Source organism: Rhinolophus hipposideros (assembly GCF_964194185.1).
Source record: "Rhinolophus hipposideros genome assembly, chromosome: 23".
NCBI lineage: Eukaryota > Metazoa > Chordata > Mammalia > Chiroptera > Rhinolophidae > Rhinolophus > Rhinolophus hipposideros.
The window spans coordinates 15,890,447-15,909,299 of record NC_138069.1 but is presented as its reverse complement, the minus strand read 5'-3'; the positions used below and the strand labels follow the sequence as shown (position 1 = coordinate 15,909,299).

The 18,853-nt window shown below is 32.2% G+C and overlaps 1 protein-coding gene across 1 annotated transcript in view; it reads right to left on the bottom strand.

Annotated features, from left to right (window-relative positions):
* Window positions 1-18,853, bottom strand: part of LOC308491688 (ankyrin repeat and KH domain-containing protein 1-like) — a 101,216-nt gene that overhangs the window by 38,432 nt on the left and 43,931 nt on the right. The window contains 3 exon segments of the mRNA XM_081035642.1: window positions 7,881-7,937; window positions 16,435-16,520; window positions 16,523-16,543. Coding sequence (XP_080891768.1) covers window positions 7,881-7,937; window positions 16,435-16,520; window positions 16,523-16,543 — 164 coding nt within the window.

Below are 18,853 nucleotides of genomic sequence, written 5' to 3'. Positions count from 1 at the left end.
GGAAGAACTTGAATTTATATTAGAAGCCAATAAGAACTCGATCATAGGATAGAAACTAATTGCTGAAGATAAACACTAAGGTATTTCAGGAGTAAAGGGCAAAGGAAAACGAAAAATGTACCAATGAGCAGGTATATTTTAGAGTAGAAATTAAATATCTGAATATAAAAGGCAAAAGAACAGTTTCATAAAGGCAGAAAGATTGTTATTCTTTCTAGGAAGTTTGCAAGCAAGAGTAATGAATGATAAAACAGCTTCCAACCATCCTAATATCAAATCCACTGAAAGGAGCTGACTTGTATGGTAAGTAGTACTGTCCGTTGGGAGAACTGTGAACTCTTATTACATTCATCTAAGTATTAAAACGTAGCTGATAACATCGTTTCTGTGAAAAGTCCTCTCACCTATCCCCTCCTTCACTGTGTGCAACAGTAATTTCTGTTTTTGGTCATCTTTTGTTACTAAGAAAAACTTGATAAAGAATTGATTAAGTCAGGCTTTATTTCAGCTCAGTTCTTCTAATTAACTGAGAATCTTTCAGCTACCACATGGTCAACTTAAAAACAGTGTGTTCTGCCAATAGGATAGAATTTAGTCTACTTACACAACTATATCTGATCTACAACTCAGGGAGACCAACAATGAGAAGAGTAGATTGTCAACTCACGGGAAACCTTACACTGAACTGCAGTAACAGGAATTTCTCGCTAATAGATTTTTAAAAAATCTTAATAGTGTAGTCTTTCAACCTCCTATAAAAATTAGTTTATGCTTTGCCTTTTTAATTGTTATGTATATTGATTACACAACAACCTGTATTAACTCTAAGGTATGGCAGAATGAATAACTATAGATAATGTCAAAATAATTTGGCTTTAGAATGGATTTTGAACTTACAGTCAAACGTAGGTAAATCTATGATTCTGGCAATTTAAACAAAACAAAATATACACCATGAAGATCTTACTCAGGAAGACCTAGACAATTATTTGTCCAATTTTTCATCTGCCTTATTTCTGAATTACCATTACAGTCAACAACACACTGGAAATAAATGGCTCCTTTAGAAACTCATTTCCTCTCCTGCCTCGGGGACTTTTTTGCTCAACCTGTTCTCCCTTCTCTGTAACACTTGCTCTTTTTCATCCTTCACATTAAGTCAAGTGTTATTTCCACAAGGAAGACCTCCCTGAACTTCCTAACTAGATCACTCTTCCTATTATTGATTTATAGCTGCATGAACCTCTCCTTCAGAATTTCCAATCCTATACTAATTTATGTAATATTTGACTAACATGTCTCTTCCACTAAAACATAAGCTCCATGAGAACAGCAATCATGTCCATTTTTGCTCTCCATTATAAACCTACCATCTCAAATAATGAAGTGCCTGAATAATGTTTACTATGAAGGAACCTAAGCATAACTGACCTCTCAAATCTTTCCTCTCATAGTACTGAGGTTTGAAATTTTAATTTTCTACTAGGTAAATGATAGAAAAGTTCATTTAACCCGAAATTAATAGTAGTAGCTAAACTGAAAGTAAGACATTCACTATCTGCATTTGATAATACAGTATTACTAAAACATGGGAGGGCAACACTACCGTGTTTCCCCGAAAATAAGACCTAACTGGAAAATAAGCCCTAGCACGGTTCAGGATGACATCTCTTGAACATAAGCCCTAAAGCATCTTTTGGAGCAAAAATTAATATAAGACCCAGTCATATCACTTCTCTTTTCCTTTCTTTCTCATCTCTTAAGCCTGGCAGTGACATCCATCAACATAACTATATAGATCACATGAGTAATGGCAAAGACAAAAGATTTTGAAAGTCCTGTTTTAGAATAAACTTTTAAAGTAACTGCTAGTTCTGTATATTTAAAATATTACAATAGCTGTCAAAAGAAATCAGGAAGTGCACCCCCATGACCAAATCAAATTTTAAAATTCAACATACTAATAAAATTTCTGAAATAAACAGTATGAAAAACTGCCCATTTTATTTTCCTCCTTATAAATATATATTCATTCCTTTGGTTTTTGAACAATATAATTATGTTTGAGAAAATGGCTGGTAAAACAATGCCACATCTTTATAATGTATTTATAATATTTCATGTCTTAAAATAATGTATATCCCACTACACATATCATTGGTACCAAAATATCTGACCACTAATTCCTTCTTTTAAAATAGAAATCAAATTTGTGTACACTACTTACTTATGAATGTTGGGTTTATTAGTACAGCCAATATTTGTTCAAGATCAATACAATTTTAGGATATAAATTATAATTTTTCTTCATAAACACAGAAAATTATTTTCTAGGGGTATAAACTTAGATATTATGCAGTTTAACATTTCTTCTTTCTCTATTCTTGGGAACAGCTAGAGTATAGGGACTATGTATTTCTTGAATATTTGGTAAAACTCATCTATAAATCCATCTAGGCCTCTTACCTTCATTGGATGGCTGATTTTAAACTACTGATTCAATTTGTAATATGGTTATTGTTCTACAGAGGTTTCCTATTCTTGAGTCAATTTTGATTGTTTATATAGAAAAAAAAATCAGTATTCATTTCACCTAAGTATTCAAATTTATTGTTTATACGATTGCCTTGCAAATTTTAAAGATCTCTACTGTATCAGATAACTCCATTTAAGTGTCTATGACTTATCTCTGCCTTTCCCCTTTTTGAAAAAGAGAGTCTGGCTTCTTTTATCTACTTTTTTCTTTTTTTAAAATCAGCTTTTAATTTTGCTTTTCACACCTGTTTTTTAATGCCTATTTTTATGTTCTTTTCTATTCTGTTTTGCTGTTATCTTTATTTTTCTTAGTTCTGTTGTTTTTATTAGCTTCATTTCCATCCATTTTATATATATGCCTATATATATATATATATATATATATATATATATATATATATATATATATATGGTGTGTGTGTATAAATTTCCCTCTACAGACCACGTTAGCTATATCCTCTTACCCAAGTTTTGATGTGTAGTTTTTGTGATAATTTCTACTTTATAATTTTTACTATGATTGCCTCTTTAACCCATGAATTATGTAAAAATATTTTTCTTCATTTTCTAGATGTGATTTTTAAAAAAAAGTTTTTGTTGAATTGTAATTTTAAAGCAATGGAGATCAGAGAATGTAGTCCATACGATTAAGGAGTTTGTTTTAAAGACTTTTGTGTGGCCTAAAACATAGCCAATTTTTACATGTTCCATGTATTGGAAAAGAATATATAGTATAGTATATTTATTCATAAGAGCAAATGTGATTTTTCTATTCTTAACAATTATTCTATCTGTTTGATCTATCAGTTTCATAGAAGTATAAAAATATCTTAATACAAATGTAGATCTATTTTTGCTGTAATTTTATAATTTTCTATTTTATTTGGAGGCAGATCGTTAGCTATTGATTTGTGAATGATTGTATATAAATTGGAGGAGCATTTAATCTCCAAAAATGCTTTTGGCCTAAAATTCCATTTTGTCTGACATTAATATTGCCTTACATAATTTTTCTATCACTTTTTTAACCTTTCCCTGTCACTTTGCTTTAGATTTTTGTCTCCTGAAAACAGAATTTGTTAGATTTTGATTTTGAATCTAATTCAAAAGTCTAGGCCCTTTAACAATTCAGTTCAATAGGTTTGGATTTGTTCTAATTACTGATGTATTTTTCTAAAAATATATTTGAAGTTATTTAGTATGTGATCCTCTTCTTCTGAACAACACAAGGCCTCTAGAAAGCGTTTTAACCTTCTAACACATCCCTTGGAATTTCATGCCATTGCTGTCTGGAATTTTAGTATAACTGGTTTTAAGCATAAAAATTTAAATTTATACTCAAAAATTTATATTTATAATGTTTTACCAATTTCTTTGCTTACCGTTGCTTCTTGTATCCCACGCCTTCCTCCAGGGTTCATTTTTCTCCTTATTGATGTACACATCTTTTAGTTGTTCTTTTATCAAGGGTCTTAGGTGGTAAACTCTTCTACTCTTTGTAGATCTGAAAATATGCTTATTTTTCCTTCTCTGGAATGGTAGTTGAGTACAGAATTCTATATTGTGTTATTTTTCTCTTGGTATTTTAAGGATATTAACTCCCACTATCTTCTGGGATTATTATTATTTTAGACATCAACTCTCGCTTTATTAAGGCTTGGCCCAGTCCGCCACAGTTCACTTTTGGGTGACACTGAAGGTAGAGACTCTGTTTGAGATTCCGAGCCACACAGTCTATTGTGCTCCATGCACATCCATCCTGCAGCATGAGGGCATGTATGCAGATAACTTGAAGGCCCTCAGCAGGGTGGGGCTGGCTCTAGCAGGACCTGGGCTCTGGCGGGGGTGGGGTGGTAGTGGTGGTGATGGTGGTGGTGGTGGTGGTGGTGGTGGTGATGGGTGTGATTATTGTTGATGAGAACCTGCTGTCAAAAATGTGTTGTTGCTTTGTAAGTAATACATTTTTCCCTCCAGTAGCATTTACGATATTTTTCTATATTTCTAAAATTCTAGTTTTATTTGTTTTGCTCAGTGATTAATTTTTCAATCAAGGATTCATGTCTGGCTTCAATTCTAGAAAATTCTACATCATTATATCTTCAAACATTGTCTCTGCTTTCCATTTCTAACCTCTCAGGAACTTCAAAGAGATGCATGGTAGAGCTTCTCAATCTAGACTTTCTCTCAATTTCTCTTCATATTTGTGCTATATTATTTCTTGTTTTATCATCTGATTCACTAATTCTTATTCGACTATGTTCAATACACTATTTATCCTATATATTGATTTTTTATTTCCACAATCCCAAAGTTTAAATTTGCTTTACTTCATATTCACCTGTTCTTAATTCATAATTATCAGCTTTTGTTTTAATGTCTCACATTGTTTTATAGCTATTGGTTATAATTTAAAATAAACATGTTTAAAATTTTAAAGATTGAAGTCTCTTTATTCAATTTCCTTAGGGATGTAGTCTCTGTTTTGCTTTTCATTTGTTTGCTTACATTTTAACTACCTCTCTTGACATAGATTTGACTTGGGCTTTATAATCTTTTTTAATTGAAAAGACTCATTTTGCATCAGAGTTGTTTTTTTCTTTTATTTCCATCCACAAATTTATCCATTTTCATCAGATGGTTTGACAGTTGCCTAAGTCGGGCCCTTAAAGTCCATTTACTAAGTAGATCTTTCATTGGTAATGTAGCTTCTGGTCCCATGGGATTATTTCAGTTCTACTCACAAAATCAAAGAATGGTGTTCTCTAAGTTTTAGTTACACTCTTGTCTTTGCTTCTTCCCTCTACCAAGAACAATTAAGCTAATTTCTAACTGCAACTGTGGGAAGTTGCATGGAGGTTTTTTCCCCATCTTATTTCACAGGTAGGGCAATAAGGTCCCAGCTCCTTGCTTCATTCAAGTACACTAGATCCATTGGCCTGTTCATGTGAGATGCACTCAGTCCCTATTCCCCCACACATGTTGAAATCCCAGTCCCCACTGCCCATTTATTGTTTTAGCCTAAATTCTTCTTAGGCCTATAGCTTCAGCTGTGGATCCCTCTCCATTTCTAGTCCCCAGAGTTCTTTAATCTTGTTTCTGGGCATAGCTACATTATTTTTCAGTTTAGTTTGTTTTTCTCCCATATTTTATTTATTATGTTTATGTACTTGAAATGATAGACAGCAGACAGGTTTCAAAATATACTAACACTGACTTTACCTTCTTGACTGGAAGTCATTTGTACTTACATTTAAACAACCTTAAGATAGCTGAAAAGGACTCATTCAGTATATAATAACCCAGAAAAAGAGAACTTAGCCTTTTTTTTAAAAAATAAAAAATGCATTAGGAATTTTGTGTATTTCAGATAGTTTTAGATAGATCAAGAAAAAACTGGTAAGTTTTCCAATTTTGAGTAGTAAAATTAAACAACATGTGTCTATGTTATTCCTTAATAAAAAGTTCATGTTTAAAAAGTTTATTAAGGTAAGTTAATCACTAATGATTGAAATATATTAATAAGTGGATAATTAGCGCTCATAACCCCCTAAGAGCTTATCATCCATGTAAAATGCACTGTAAAGTTCTAGTTCTGATGAGTAAGCACTATGAGAAAAATGGTGCAGTTTTTTCTATCTGGTTTTAGATTACAAAATTCAATTTAAATTAAGTTTTTCTTTATAATAAATTGATTTCCTTTAAAATCATAGTCATGGGCACCCAACCCAAGGCATGCATTTCTATATAGACTTTAACTATGGAACAGTGTTTTTTGGGCGTGGAAGGAGAACTCTGTCTATGGGGAAAGGTCCAGAATCACAGGAGAAGGAAGGGAGACTGTTTTATACTACATATGTACTAGAGGACTCTGATACTCCCCCTTCAGGGTATGTTCTTCCAACCTACCACTGTATGTTAGTCATTACCTTAGTGATCTAGTCATTACTTGAGTGATCTAGTTATCACTAGGTAATTAGTCATTACCTACTGATGAGATTTATATCCCTCAGGAGAACGGAGATGGAAAAAAGATTAAGAGGCACTGTTCTAGGGCTTGTGTTTCGCTCAGTTTCTAAAATTTACAAGTAACAAAGAAAAACCAAGCTTATTCAGTTTGGATGAACAAAGAATGATTGACTATAAAGCAAAGATGGAAAAAGAAAAAAACTCAATAATGATGCAGAATAATCTGTACAGTACTCTGGCAATGTCTCAAAGTGTGGAATATGGAGGTCTTGTCATCAGAAATCCCTGGGATAGCAGTAAAAATGCAGACTCCCATTTCAAATCTGCTGAATTGAAACCTCTAAAAGTGGGACCACAAACCTCATTTTAAAAGGTATCCCAAGTTTTGAGACTTACAGCTAGAGAGAGATTTATAATCACATTTCCTTTAACAAGCCCTGGGAGAAATATTTTACCTGAAATAAACTCAGCTTTACTTTCTTGATAAGAGCCTGAGATATTACACAAATTGAGTAAAAGTTCACATTTTCGCATATTTTGTGAAATAAATTTACTTTGTTCAAATTAGAATGTTATAACAACTTATTCAACAAGCCAATAATAAAGATACTTAAGCATTATAATTAAGAGTGGCTTGATACTGAAAAATTCATTTTAGATGGCCTAAATTAATTGTGATCTAATCACAATGTATTCCTAACTCATAATTAAGCACTGCTCCTGATTTTAAACAAATATCTCTGATTATAATGGATATTAACTTTGCTTGACTTTTAAGACCATCAGGCACAAATTCCACACACTTTTTCAAAAGAAATGTTTGCCTACAAACAAGTATTCACCTTCTTAAAAACCAATTTCAAAAGGAGGTAACAGGAGACAATTTTAAGGAGAAAATTTTCACTTTATATAAATTAGGGCATGAATAACATAGTAAATAATATAACTAATGTTTTCATTTACCTGAGGATTTTATTAAACAATCCAACATATTACCCTATACCTAAATTTCAGATTCTTTTAATGAACACGTTGAATACAAAGGACTTTATAATTGAGACAGTCTCTCTGGGGTATCTTAACTCTCCCAACAAGGGAGAATACAAAAGAACTATGTGAATAAGAAAATCTATTTTCACCTAAGAGATTTTTTTTTTTTAAGGAATACCACATAAAAAGAATACTAAGGAAGCAAATTACTAGTAATGTAAATCTCTTTTTATTGGAACTTCATAATATTTTCCAATTGAAGAAGATTTCCTTTGTCACCCACCAGGGTTCTGGAACTTCTTGGCTGGAATTCAGATATCCAGAGTTCTGGTTACCTACAACATCTATTCTTTATGTAGTAGCTTACAAGCATCAAAGGCCACCCTCACCTGATGCTTGGCCGGATCTATGCCCTCCAAAATAGTCTTCATGTCCTCCTGCTTGTCCTGTGAAAGGAAAAAGAACAACTCACGGATCTGATTCCAAAAATAAAAATCACAATTGGCCATGAAGACCGTGTGACTGGTACTTCAGCTGCTGGGCTTCATTAACTCGGGATCTTCAACTAAAAAGATTCTCATTTGTAGAGACCATAATCTCAGGAGCAGAGTTATGATTTTTTTTAAGGATATGATGTGGTTCTCTATCAATATAACTTCAATATAAAGCTTAACATATGCAGACACAATTCTTCTGAACTATTTAAATTCATGTCTGTCTCCAAACACAACTAAAGCCACAAAATCAAGGGCAGTATCTTTTAACATCTAACGAAAGAAAATAATTAAATCAAAAGATTTGGGAATATCACAAATTGGGAAAAGCATAAGGAAAATACTATAAGATGATTAAATAGTTATGTAGTTCCCCTCCCCCATTATAAATACACTCAGTGCTTACACTTTTCAACTAAAATAGGAAACTTCAAAGAACTTGAGAGATGGAATATCTGTATTTTCTCTAGACCTAGACTCCTGACAGCGAGAGAGATGAGACAGGGATAAATATGGTTGAGGAAACAGTAATAACCTTTGCAGTCAGTGAACAGAGTCAACTAAGTCTCCAAATAAAAGAAATGCAGCCTAGAGAGGGCTTCACTCTAAGTCACTCCTCCCTTCTACCTGGGTGATGTGCTTCTTTACTCTAAGAGGATGCATGCTCCTATGGTAGAGGTTTGGTGAGAAAGTATTCTGAGACAACTATATGATTTGAGAGGCTGATTGTTAAAGCTCACTTCCTCTCCCTGCCCCACCCCTGTAAGATTTTCAACAAATAGCAAGCCCCATTCGAATATGAATAATAAGCACAAAGTATCCAATATAGAACCTATTAAGAAGTTCCTACAAACATGGAAACAATAAAATTTTAGTCAATATTCCCCTATATTTTTAAACAAATTAAAGAGAACATGAACTCACAGGTGGACAAAGAGATATAATAGCAAGAGGAGATTTAAAAGTGAGTTGGAAGAGCAGAAGAAACTAAGTAATAAAGAAACCATCAAAACCACATTAGAAGCAGGAGGAGGCGGAGAAGCAGCAAAAATCTTCATTTAAAAAGCACTCCCTGTTTTCCAGGAAAAACTAATATAGACTAATAAACACCAAGACACATCCTGGGCATAAATAGGAAGTTACTTACATATAACAGGGAATATTCTAGCAGGCTTTGGCAATATTCAGTACCACAAAACAGTCGAATAGAGAGAGGGCTTGCTTAGAATTTTGAGGGAAAAGCAAGTGATTCATTAATTTTATATATGGACATATTTGTTTATGAATACAACATACAGTAGTCTCAAAAATGCAAGCCCTGTGAGCTTTTTTTCAGGGGAGAGGAGTAAATTCAAGTCAATATACCAATATCAGCCAGCCAAAAAGTGAGGCAAGTTTAGGAACTTAGGAATTAAGAGGCTACGTAATATGAAAGACTAGTAAAGTAAACACTGAATCCACTTAAATATACAGTTAAAGTTAAATAACTGTGAGAAATAGGGTCATAAAACAGAATGCAAATACTATAAAATCATGGTAACGTAAAAAATAACTCCTGAAACTCCTATGGTGGAAGATACATTAATCTCCTCTCTCAGAATGAAATCCATAGATACTGCCTGAATATTTGATTTTCAAAAAATAAATTTATTATTTAAAGAAATGAACAAAAAATTTCAAAATTTGCATTTGTAAATGATGTCTGAATATTCTTCCTGAAAGTAACTTTATGCCTGTGCTTTATAGAGCCGAGGGAGCAATTAATGAGCAGCTCATAGGGCTACTTGGAACACAGGGAGATTTTTTAGATAAAACAAACATGGGGACTATGATCAAAGATTAGAATGTTAAAACATGAAGAATGGATGGAAGGAAGGAAGGAAAAAAGGAAGGAAGGAAGGGATGGAGGGAAAGAGGGTGGGAGGGAGGGAGGGAGGGAGGGAAGGATTTAACTCATGTTACTGAGGAATGTGGGAAATAAGGAGGTTTCAGTCATTAATAGAAGTATAGACTAGTTCAGAATTTTTAACCAATTTGGCAGCAACTAACAAAAATTTAGATGTGGACTCTTTAATATTCCAACAATTTCACTTGCAGGAATTTATCCCTATAGATATATTTATAAAAGTAGCAAAAATATGTAAATATGCTTAACAATATTTAGCACAGTCACATTTGTAATATTTAAAATTGTAATAACCCAGATGTTTATGAATAACTGGTTAATAAATCAGATAGAACACTGGGTATCTGTGAAAGGAAATGAGAAATCTATAGGAACTGACATAGAAAAATATTAATAAAAAAAAAGTTGCAGAAGAGTATACTCATATATGGTAACAAGTCCTTTTGTATAAAAAAGATGTATAGCCCATATACATAGAATATATATATGTATATATATATATATATACATATATATATATATACACACTTGGGTGTATAGAAATGTCTAGAAGGACACACAACATATTGCTTAAATTAAAACAAACAAAAAATACTTTCAAAAGAGGACCTGGACCACATTTCTATTTTATAAGATTTAATATAGATAACAAACTGATCCTTCAAATTTTTTATTTTATTTTAGGGGAAGTCCATATTAAATCCCATTTTAAGGAAACAATTTCCAGGAATAAGAACAAAAGGGTGCTAATGTTTCCATTAGCTCAACTATTCTAGGAAAATGCCCCTCAAAAGTTCATTTGGTTGGTAGAATACAATCCAAGGAAAACAACAAGTCAGAGAACTTATTTTATGGCTAGGGATGAAAATCAGTGATAGTCCACTGTGACATCTTCAAAGGGCTCTATTTCCTTATCAGTGTAAAAGTGCTTCAATTTTTATTAAAACATTAAAAATAATAAATACTTACAAGCTATGGTCAACACTACAGAGAAAATCAGTATAATGAAAACCAAAAGTCTCTTTCAATAAGGAATTATATGAAGAATTAAACATTGATAAGAATGTTTCTTTCGATGTATGTGATTTTTCATCATATATACATAAACTAACTCTAGAAGGATAGAAGAAATTAACAACATTAATTGCCAATGGAGAGAAAAACCGGGTACCCATGGGATCTTTTTATACTTTGTAAATTTTGAACCATGTAAACGTTATTACATACTTAAAAATAAGAAAACAATATTTTTCAAGTAATTTTAAGAATTTTGTTAAACATAAATTTAGCCACAATGAGGAAAATAACTAATTGACATAGGACCAACTATTATTCAATATGGCAAAGACCCCATAATTAGCAACACTATGCCTACCATACTTCTTTAAATGGGTTCTATTTATTTTCTCTGATCCATTTCATCAAAAGCAGATTTATTATGAGCATAAAGAAATAAACCATGTTCTATCTCATGTCTTTGGGTACCCTCTCCCTCTTCCACCCCTATCTTTAAGGTGACAAACGTAAAGTAAAATGGTATTCTAAATTCCTTGTTTTACATTGAACATTTCTTATGTATACTTGAAAGCCAAAGCTGAGAAAACAATCCTAATCAGAGGAAATTTTGAAAAGTTTGAACATTTAAAAGATGAGATGATGTAACTCAAGTTTATTTGCTATTTGAAATAAACTTTAACTGCGGGAAAAGGAGAATAAATTTATAGTTGAATAATTCCAAAGATCATCTAGTCCATTTAATACATCCAACAGGTACTTGGTCAAGTTGTTCTTTAAAAATCATAAAATTAGATTTCTTAAGCTAGGTCATTAAAGATCATCTGGTCCAAACCCTTCATAAAAAAAGGAAGAAAATGAAGAGGGGGGGAGAGGGGAAGAAAAAAAGGAAGCTTATGAAAATTTAAGTGATTTGCCCAAGGACACCCAGCAGAGCCAAAAAATATTTACATGACCTTGGTAAAATATTCCAGAAAATGTTATCAAATTCCATTTTATAGATGAAAAAATTGAGGTAAATGTTTGCTTACAGATCAGTGATTCGATGGCTATGATGAAAATTTAGGTGCCTTGTCTAATCAGTTCTTTCTAAGCAACTTAGCACAGCTTTTGTCACTCATTAGACCTCCACTCAGATCTAGAATTGTAGGATGCCTTTCATAGGCACTTCTTCCTTTAAGTCAGTCTTCTTTTGAATAGCAATGCAGGCCTATATAATGATAAATTGGGTCACAAAATCTCTTGATAACATAACTAGAATGTATTTACCTTCTCTAATATCTGTTAGTTGTTCATTATGGGAAATTCTCCTTGAGTTCAGAACCTACTGGTCAGTTATAATCTCTTCTAGAAATAAAAAAACCAAAGGAGCTAGAGACAAGGAAGAAATACTTTTTAACTGATTTACATACCACTCTACCTCCCATTCCAATTTTAGCTTTGTTGGCAAATACATATGAAGAAAATGCCACAGATGACAAATATTTCTTCTGTCTTAACAAATGTATCAATGATTTCATGCTGAAATTAATATGCCATGATAAAAAGAGAAAGATTCTACCATGTCCACAAATGGTTTGAGAAACACAAACACCTTTGACATGCCAGCCCACTCAATAGTGCCATCTAAACATACTATCCATACCCCTCATCAGGGCCTTTGGAAATTCTGAACTGATATAGTAGTCATCTTCCATACACAAGGATCGCGTGTGTAACACGGGGATGGAAACCAGGAAAATAAAGACAACAAAGTTGGTCGAAATTAAAAGCAAGCAAGAGGAAAAAACTGTAGAGTAGTATTTTATAATCCAAATTATACTGTTGAATAGTTAACTATATAAAATTCTCCACCTTCAACTTGAGAAGTATAAGTGAATGTTGGCTAGAAGACTGTGGTAAGAGAAATCAAGTCATAAGAGCTTGAGCTGAAGTAAGCAATAGAGATGAGAATAAGTATGAAATATTAGAAGTCTGCCTTCTGGTCTAAAGACTAGTAATTGGGGAGAATGGCCTAGAGTAACACAGGACACTACAGCATTGGCTGACGGACCATGGGAGTCTATCAACTTCAGTTTTCAAATGGTATTTATTGGTTGTTTCTGGTAAAGCAGTTCAGTAACAAATTTGTAAGGAGACTGCTAATATGAAAACTCCTTCTCAGAGAAATAAGATTAAGTAGTTTCCAAAGACTGTCTGTTTTTTCCTAAATATTTCTTTTAGAGTTTAAGCACTACAGAATGCTAATGGGTTTTAATACAAACTTTCTTACAATGGGTTTACATCATTTTGTACCTGTAATCACACCAGATACAAAAAAAAAAACCTGGGCCAATAAACAAAGATACTATGCAGAGGAAAAAAACACATGAAGAAATAATATTTATTTCAAAATATAATGATTGTCATTATAGTGGTAACAAGAGATGTAAATAACAGGATGATATGAATTAGGTCATTGGCTCAGGGCTCTCTGCTGATATTATAGAATAAGCTCAGTGCTTATCGAGTAGTTAAAATGATTCTTAATGTTAAACGGAGAATTTACAAAAAACTCTGGAATCAATGGTCAATTTTTAATTTAATTATTGATTTTTCAAAAAAAAAATTTTAAGTGACCTATTTAAGAATATTAAACTAGTCCAAAGATTTTAAATAATGGATTATTCAAATTTCTGCAATTAAAAAGTTAGGTAAACTATATAATCCTTAATCTCAAATACAATGGATATTCAGTGTGCTTTTAACTGGAAGTATCTAAATATTTTTAATTTAAAATATTTCAAAACTAGAAAAAAATGAAGTTTCAAATAACTAAGCTTCAAATTAGAAGACACATATTATGAGGATCTACCTGAAAATGCTCTAGTATGCTATCAGTTCTGGCTATGAATTTTTTAAAAGCAATAAATAAGAAAATTTCTAGATTTTCTTTAAAACTAAGTTCTCCATTATACCTACTATACATTTAGATGAAAAGTCCTAAAACTTCTCAGTTTCACCTCAGAAAACAATACAAGAAAACTAAAGTGTTGCATTAAATTTATTTAAAACCATAATTAATATATTAACTGATTCTGGTGCAGAATAATTCGAAAAATGGAAACAACAGTTTTTAAGATCCGTTTTAAAAATATAGTACCAAATCTTGAATTACAGCAAACGTTAAGCTCTAAAATCTAACAAAGCATAGGGGTTGGTCCAGACTCTGTTCCAAAGGCTTACTTGCACATCCTTATTTAAAACTGAGGGTAAAAATAGTTCCCCAAAAAAGGAAGGTTCTTTGCCAACCTACAAAAACACCTGTTTAACTTAAAGAACTAGCAAACCTAGATATCAAAAACACAACTCAGGGATGCCAGAAATGGAACATCTCTCCACTCCTTGCAATGGAGGACAAGATAGATGCTACTGCCTTGTTAGGTTCAGCTAGTAAGAATTATGGGTCACTTTTTCTCAGGACTCAGAGACTAATATGCCTGTTTTACTCACTTCTGGTGTTTGACTAGGTCTTTTTTCAAACTCCCTCTGGCTTATAACAAAGCCTGAAATTACAAAGGTTTATTTACAGGTTTTAAAAATCAAACTTTCTATACTTTCCCATACTTTCCATATCTTCTATAAAGAATATATAATTAGGAAAAGAACTAGTATTAAAATTGAAATATCTCTCCAGAGTGCAAAAGCATGAAATAGGCAATATATTTTTAAAAGTTAAAATCAACATATAAAATAATTCAAAAGGAGAAAATAAAAGTTACGCACATGAAGTTATTAAATCTAACAGTGTTTATAAATGAAAACTGAAAAGTAGGTAAAAAGTTCAATAATAAGTGAATGATTACGGTTCATCAACTTGATGGAATACTATGCAAGAGTTGTAAATGTAGAAACTGTAACATTATGGAAAAAATTATGAAAAACAGTGGAAAAATAGAAAATAACTGTATTATACTATGTAATTACATGTAAATATGAATGCATAGAATGCAAAATAGAAAAATAAACAATTATGTAAAAATAACAGTATTACCTTGGTATTTAATTAAGATATATATTCATCTGGGCCATTTTTAAAATTTTACATTTTAAATGTAAAATATTCTGATAAATTCAAATCTTTCTATCTGTTCAGTTAATGCAATTCTTCTAAGGAATTCTAATCACAAACACCACACCTAATTCCAGAAGACTATAAAAATAAAACATTTGAAAATATTTCATAATAGATCAGATTTCTAACTTGGTCAAAATCAGTAAAGTTTTGTTGATTAGAATGCATTTAACAGATAGTTCCTCTTTTTCATATTTAATATTTTCAGAAGAACTCAAAACAGGGTAATAAAGGACTTTGCCATAAAAAAATGGGAGAAGGAAGAAAGAATTCAGGTAAGGATTCAGAGGATAAGAGTATTGAACTTTGTTTAATCTTTTATGCTCGTCCCTATTTATTTCAAGTGATGAAATACGTCAATTCTTAATTTTTATAGATGACTCAAAGCAACTCTAAAAAAGGAAAAAGATATAGAAAGAAGGTAGAAGATTGAGATCTACTTAACATATCTCTCTGTCATAATTCTCAAATAAAAAAGTACACCTCAGAAATTCTAACTGATGGGGAAGATCCTAATTAATGAGAATGAATGCTAGTGTTACCGTTATAATATTTAGTATTTGTAGAAATTATAATGAAATGATAATAAATGGCATATACTATACATTTACTTTAGTCAATAATTATTTTCGAACAATGTTCTCAGGTATCTATCTATTTGGGAATGTCTGTTATTGGAAATGCTTTAAAAGTCAATATTTGAACATTTCCCCGCCAAATACCTGAAACTAATAAAGTTGACTCATTAAAACACATCTCATAAATGTTTATGAAATATATAAAGGAATTCTGGTACTAAGTCTAGAAAGCAGTTTAAAGTACCCTCACAAAATAAAAATGAGTTAAAGCACACATTTCATTAAGAAGCATGAATGTTTAAGTGGCATATGATTTACAATTACCATAGTTGTAAAGGAATATTACATATATGAACCTGCCACCTAATGGGACATTTTGAAAAGCCAGAGTAGAAAATACTAAAAGAAGAGAAAAGTAATAGAATGATTTAATAATGTTGTTAGGAAGATGGTAGTAGCTTTGTTTTTAAATGTCTAATTAGAGAAACAAAAGAAATCGCAAGAAGTGATTTGATAGGTTATTCTAATCTGTAAACATAGCTTTGAATTTATGATATGTCTAATAAAGGGCAGTTAAAAAGTTCAGGAATGCTAAATGGGATTGGGGCGAGAGGAAGAAACAGTTTTACCTAGGAAATGAAATAGTATGCCCTATTAAAAACAAAGTATTTTTAAATACATTTAATAAATGCAACAAAACTAGAACAAACAGCCAAACTTAAAAAAAGTTATTTTGTACAAAGCATGCAAACATAAATCTTTACTGTGTTTTCTAAGTGTTAAAAATAAATGAATGAGTGTCAACACAAAAATATTTTGAAATTAAAAATATCTTACTAAATCGGCCCCTGCTTGAAGTAAAACATCTGCAACGTCAGTATGTCCATTTTCACAAGCATAGGTTAAGGCTGTGTCTCCTGTGCTGTTGTAGCATGAACATTAGCACCTAGCAAACAAAAAAATTATACATTTATTTGTGAATTTTAAATTAGATTATTTTCCATTTTGCAATTTGGTGAAACTGTATACCCAAAGTATGAAAATACCATTGTGTATTTTAAATATCCTAATTTCCCTTTAAATATGCTTTGTTAAAAATGCTTCTAGCCACACGGAAATGAACTATACTAAATGATTTTAAAACAGTAAAATTTGCCTACATATCCCCAGTAAGATATACTCGAAGAAATAAAGAGCTGGAAAAACAAAAAATATCAAACAGTTTTCAGAAATCATATTGGTGGTAGTGTGGGACTTTATTTCTGAGACAGTTCTATGAATGTTTTGGTAAAAATCAAACGAGTACTCCTTTGGTGAGAAGTGGAATTTCTGGCATGGTTGAGAGAAACACAGATGAGATTGTTTAAGTAAAAACCCTATGGTTCTGGAATGGAGCTATAGACATAAATTAATGATATATATTTATCTATAAGAAAAACAAATACTCTGACCAATTAAAAAGGCCTAGAGACAATGATAGATCAAGCCTAAACAGCATCTCCAGCTTAGATTGTGGTCTCTAAGTACCATTTCCCACTAAATGGAATGAGGGTTTCTTAGAAAAATGATTGGTTCCAAGATTAGGGCAGAATCTGCATAAGATGAGCCATATCATAAAGCAAGGAAACCATCAAAGACTATAATAAGATCACATCAAAAGGATTTAGGAGCTAACCTTATTGACCACAGATAGTCAAACTGCCCCATCTTTCGACAAGTTTTGCATTAAAAAAAAAAAAAAAAAGATGGAGTAAAAGCTATCATATATGTTATACATATGTTTAAATCCAAAAGTTCAAATTAAGGTTCAAATGAAAAACAACAAAAAACCCACTTCATTGGTCACCACTGACGGATGCTTAGGGGACCGGCTCATTATTTTGAAAACTGTTTAATAAAAGGTGATTTATACCTTAAGAGTAACCAAATAGTTCATGAGGGGAAGTTTCTCTCTCTATCTCTGTCTCTCTCTCTCTTTTTTTTTTTTTTGACTTTTTTTTTTTTTGGTTTGTTTGTTGTTGTTGTTGTTGTTTAGAGCCCACTGGCCCATGTGGGAATCGAACCAGCAGCCTTCGGAGTTAAGAGCATGGGAGCTCCAACCGCCTGAGCCACCGGGCCGGCCCTGGCTCTCTCTCTTTTGAACCTGAAAAGGCTGGTTGTCAAAATTTCTCTTTATAGACCTATTTCAGCTAATAAACAAGCAAGCAATAATAGAATATAACCACTTTGCAACACTTAATGAATTAATGGATCTAAGCAACAGTCATCAATGGCTAATAATATTACAAAAAAAAGAGACAATCAGATATTTACTGTCTCCTGAAGACAGTACAGAAATACTACCTATGAAGTAGTCTAGTAGAGTCTCTCTCTCTCTCTCTCTCTCTCTCTCTCTCTCTCTCTCTCTCTCTCTCTCTCTCTCTCCCTACCTGAATTCAATCAAGACTCTACATCTAAGACCGAAACCATAAAACTCCTAGAAGAAAATATAGGAGGTAAATTTGCAGACATTACCCTGAGTAATATTTTTATTGATATATCCCTTCGGGCAAGGGAAGTAAAAACAAAACAAAAAACATGGGATTACATCAAACTTAAAACTTCTTTCACAGCAAAGGAAACCATCAATAAAACAAAAAGGCAGTCTATTGAATGGGAGAAGGTATTTGTCAGTAATATATCTGATAAGGGGTTAATATCCAAAATTTATAAAACACTCATTCAGCTCAACACCAAAAAAGCAAGCAACCCAATTAAAAAATGGGCAGAGGACATGACGAAACGTTTCTCTAAAGAGGACATACAGATGGCCAACAGTCATATGAAAAAAATGCTCAACCTCACTAATCATTAGAGAAATGCAAATAAAAACTACAATGAGATAACACCTCACTCTGGTCAGAATGGCTATCACCATTAAATCAACAAACAACAAGTGCTGGCAAGGGTGTGGAGAAAAGGGAACCCTGATGCAGTGTTGGTGGGATTGCAGATTGGTGCAACTACTATGGAAATCAGTGTGGAGGTATCTCATAAAACTGGAAATGGAACTATCTTATGACCCAGCAATTCCACTCTTAGGTATCTATCCAGAGAATCCAAAACACTAATTCAAAAAAATATATGCACCCCTATGCTTATTGCAGCACTATTTACAACAGACAAAACTTGGAAACAACTGAAATGCCCATTGATAGACAATTGGAGTAAGAAACCGTGGTACATTTATATAATGGAGTATTACTCAGCTATAAAG